The 2,991-nt window shown below is 45.0% G+C and overlaps 1 gene segment (V, D, J or C); it reads right to left on the bottom strand.

Annotated features, from left to right (window-relative positions):
• Positions 1–1,530: 1,530 nt before the first annotated feature.
• On the bottom strand, positions 1,531–2,229 carry LOC130888273 (T cell receptor beta variable 30-like). The segment is given in 2 exon segments: positions 1,531–1,907; positions 2,184–2,229. Coding segments are annotated over 2 exon segments (420 nt in total).
• Between the last annotated feature and the right edge of the window lie 762 nt (positions 2,230–2,991).

Here is a 2,991-nt window from a genome sequence, read left to right as displayed (position 1 = left end):
GCAATCAAAACACTCCGTAAGCAAACAAGAGAGGAAAAAGACACCTGCCAAATATTAGACTTTGTACTAGCACTTGGCAAAAACCTAGTCTCATTTAATATCTAACAATCCATGGAGGAAACATTTACGGGAGAAGAAAATGAGATCTAGAGAGATTGCATAACTCCCCTTGAGTCTTAGCCACTAGGAAATCTAGACTTGAAGCTCAATGTGTGACTTGTGACTTTGCCTGGTACCATCTTTCATATTTGTTATTGTTTTAATCTTCATGACTGCTCACTGTGTCCTAGCTGCTTTGCACAGAGGTCATCATTCAAGTGCAGTAGGGACCTTTGGACATTGTTACGTGTTCTGTTGATCACTTGGTATCTCCCTTTTGATTTTTTTCTCTGCACAGTAAATGACATTAAAATAAACATAGGTCAGAATCATCCTAGATGGGTATGTTATTGTGTGATGCCAGGAACAGAGAATTTTAAGTCTTCTTCTGCCCTCTTGTGGACGAAAAGAGACATTTGGGGGAAAATTCCCTTTTAGGAATTCTGGCTAGTGAGGACCAAGGGTTAAAGAAATCTCAGTTGCTAAGGTAACCAGTGTATCTCTTTTCAACCACTCACATTAGTCTTTTCCTCCTCTTCATTTCCATCCAAGTCCCTATTCTTTTTTAAACCTTTTCTATCACACACAGAGAGTCCTCCTCTTTATCCTCAGACTCCCGCATTTCTTATGCCACCATCTGTCTGTCTCATCTCTGTTTTTACACAAGAGAATTGATGAGAGGCAGAAGAACTGGGAAGTTAAAATGACAACAAGACCATTACAGGCCCTAGTGGCACAGCTTGCGAGGCTGAGGCAGGAGCATTGCTTCAAATTTAAGGGAAGCATAGATAACACAGTAGATTCTGTCTCAAAATAAAGCAAAATAACAACAACAGAACAACAGTCCTAATTCCTGAATGAACACATTCCACAGAACTTTTGCATTTGGCCTTATCAAGCATGCTGAGAACCTTCCTATATTAAGGCTTATCCTGCATATCTGTCTAATGACGTCTTGTTTCTCCCTGATTAATGTCTCAGGTCCACACCTCTGTAAACTTTCCAGCCTCAGCAGAAAGATGCAGAGACTCTCAGAGGAGAAATTAACTAATTGAGCTACATGAGTTGGCATTCCCGACCTCCTCAGCAGTCTACTTGATATCGGGTACAGCTACCCGTAGATCTCAGTTCTCTCAGGCACTAATGTCTGTGAGTATGCCCAGTGTAGCTCAGTAAGAATTTTGGACAAGCATAAGACATTAGACGAGAGCAACGTGTTTTGAGTACTGGCATATGCTAGCCTACTACCAGATATCCATAAACTAGGAACTTTACTATGTGTAGGCAACTCATAGGTTCTGCACACGTGAGTCACTGAATAAAGAATTTAATAAATTTCTTTGAAAAGTTCTGACTTGAATCATGTTGTTTTCCAGACTTGGACTTGGCTACCAGCCAGAAACTCGTGACAAACCCCTCCTCCACCCGTCCCTAGCCAGGGCTCCTATCGAGGGTGGTAGGACTAAGGAGAGGGTGTGGTTTTTGCACAGATGCCTGCCCCACCCCAGTCAGTGTGATACTCCAGGCACAGAAGTAGAAGCCAGAGTGACTGAGAAGCAGCTTCTCAGAGCTCAGGATGAACTGGTCATCTTGGGGTCTGGAGGCCGAGAGGTTCCGAGGTGCCACCAATTCCACATCACCAACAGTAACAGAGTAGAAGAGCTGCTGGAGGGTCCCTCCTTTGTCCTGCCAGTACCAGTAGAGATTGGGGCTTGATTGCCCCTTGATGGTACACTCCAGAGAGAGTGAACTGCCCACAGGCTGCACACTGACAGCTGGCCGTTGATGGATAATCTGAGCACCAACACCTGTAAAAAAGATAAAGATTTATTTAGAGAAGAAGCCCCCCAGGGAAGGGAACTAAGTAGCACACTGGAAGGGCCAGAAATGAAATATGTTCAGAGCAATGGGGGACCAGGAGTTCCAAGTCCATTCTAAAGGATACAAAAATTGAGAGTCACTACTGCAAATGGGCGTTTATCCCAGCAACTGGGAGAGGCAAGCCAGCAGCAAAGACTAGGTTAAAGGTATTGGGGTAGGAGCAAAGATTTGAAGGGAGGCTTTCCAGAGGGAAGAGTACCCACCCAAAAATGTGCCCAGGAGAAAGGCAAGGAGAAAGTGAAGCATAGTTCAAGATGGTCTTTGACTGGACTTGTCTGATCAGTACATCCTCTTCTAGGCCAGAGATGTGCAGGCCCCTCCCACCTCAAGACAGGCTGCCAGAGTGGAAGTTTAGATCCCCTCAAGCTGGGGAGGAAATGAGGCTGGGCTTTCTTAAGCAGGTGGTGAATCATCCCCACCCTCCCTGGGAACCAGCTGTGCTCTGCACTTGTTAGCATTATTGCAATCCTGCTGATGTTCTGGTATGCAAATACAGCTAATGATTCATTATTTACCTGCAAACAAGGAGTTACTCTCTGGGTCCTCCTGGAGACATCAGGGTGTCTTTGACTATCAGAGCAACTGATGCTACTAGGATAATGAAAGGGAATTTTGGTCAGTGCCAGCTTATGTCATCTGCATGGCTGGAAAGGAGGGACATAAAAGCACAGAACAGCTCAAGGGATTTGGGTCTCCTGGGATTTCAAAGGAGAAAAGTGTAGTTCTGAGTAAAGGAAGCTGCTACAGCCAACGGGGTGGGCAGAGGAGGAGGAAGTGCTTGTGGAGAGGAGTGTGTAGGACTAGAGGCCTGGTCTGGCAGGTTGAAAGCTGGCCTCTGTGTTCCATATGCCTCCAAAGGCCCATCTAGATCTATTTTCCCCCTTTAGTTATAACATGAGGCAGAGAGATCATCACTTCCTAAGGCCAGAATTTAATGGGACTTGGTCAGTACTAGAATTCTCTCCTTTTGCTGTGTAGGAAGCCTGTGCTAATTCTATCCTTACTTGTTCT

The sequence above is a fragment of the Chionomys nivalis genome, chromosome 1 (assembly GCF_950005125.1).
Source record: "Chionomys nivalis chromosome 1, mChiNiv1.1, whole genome shotgun sequence".
NCBI lineage: Eukaryota > Metazoa > Chordata > Mammalia > Rodentia > Cricetidae > Chionomys > Chionomys nivalis.
The sequence above is the reverse complement of the archived record's forward strand: the minus strand, read 5'-3'. Positions and strand labels throughout refer to the sequence as shown.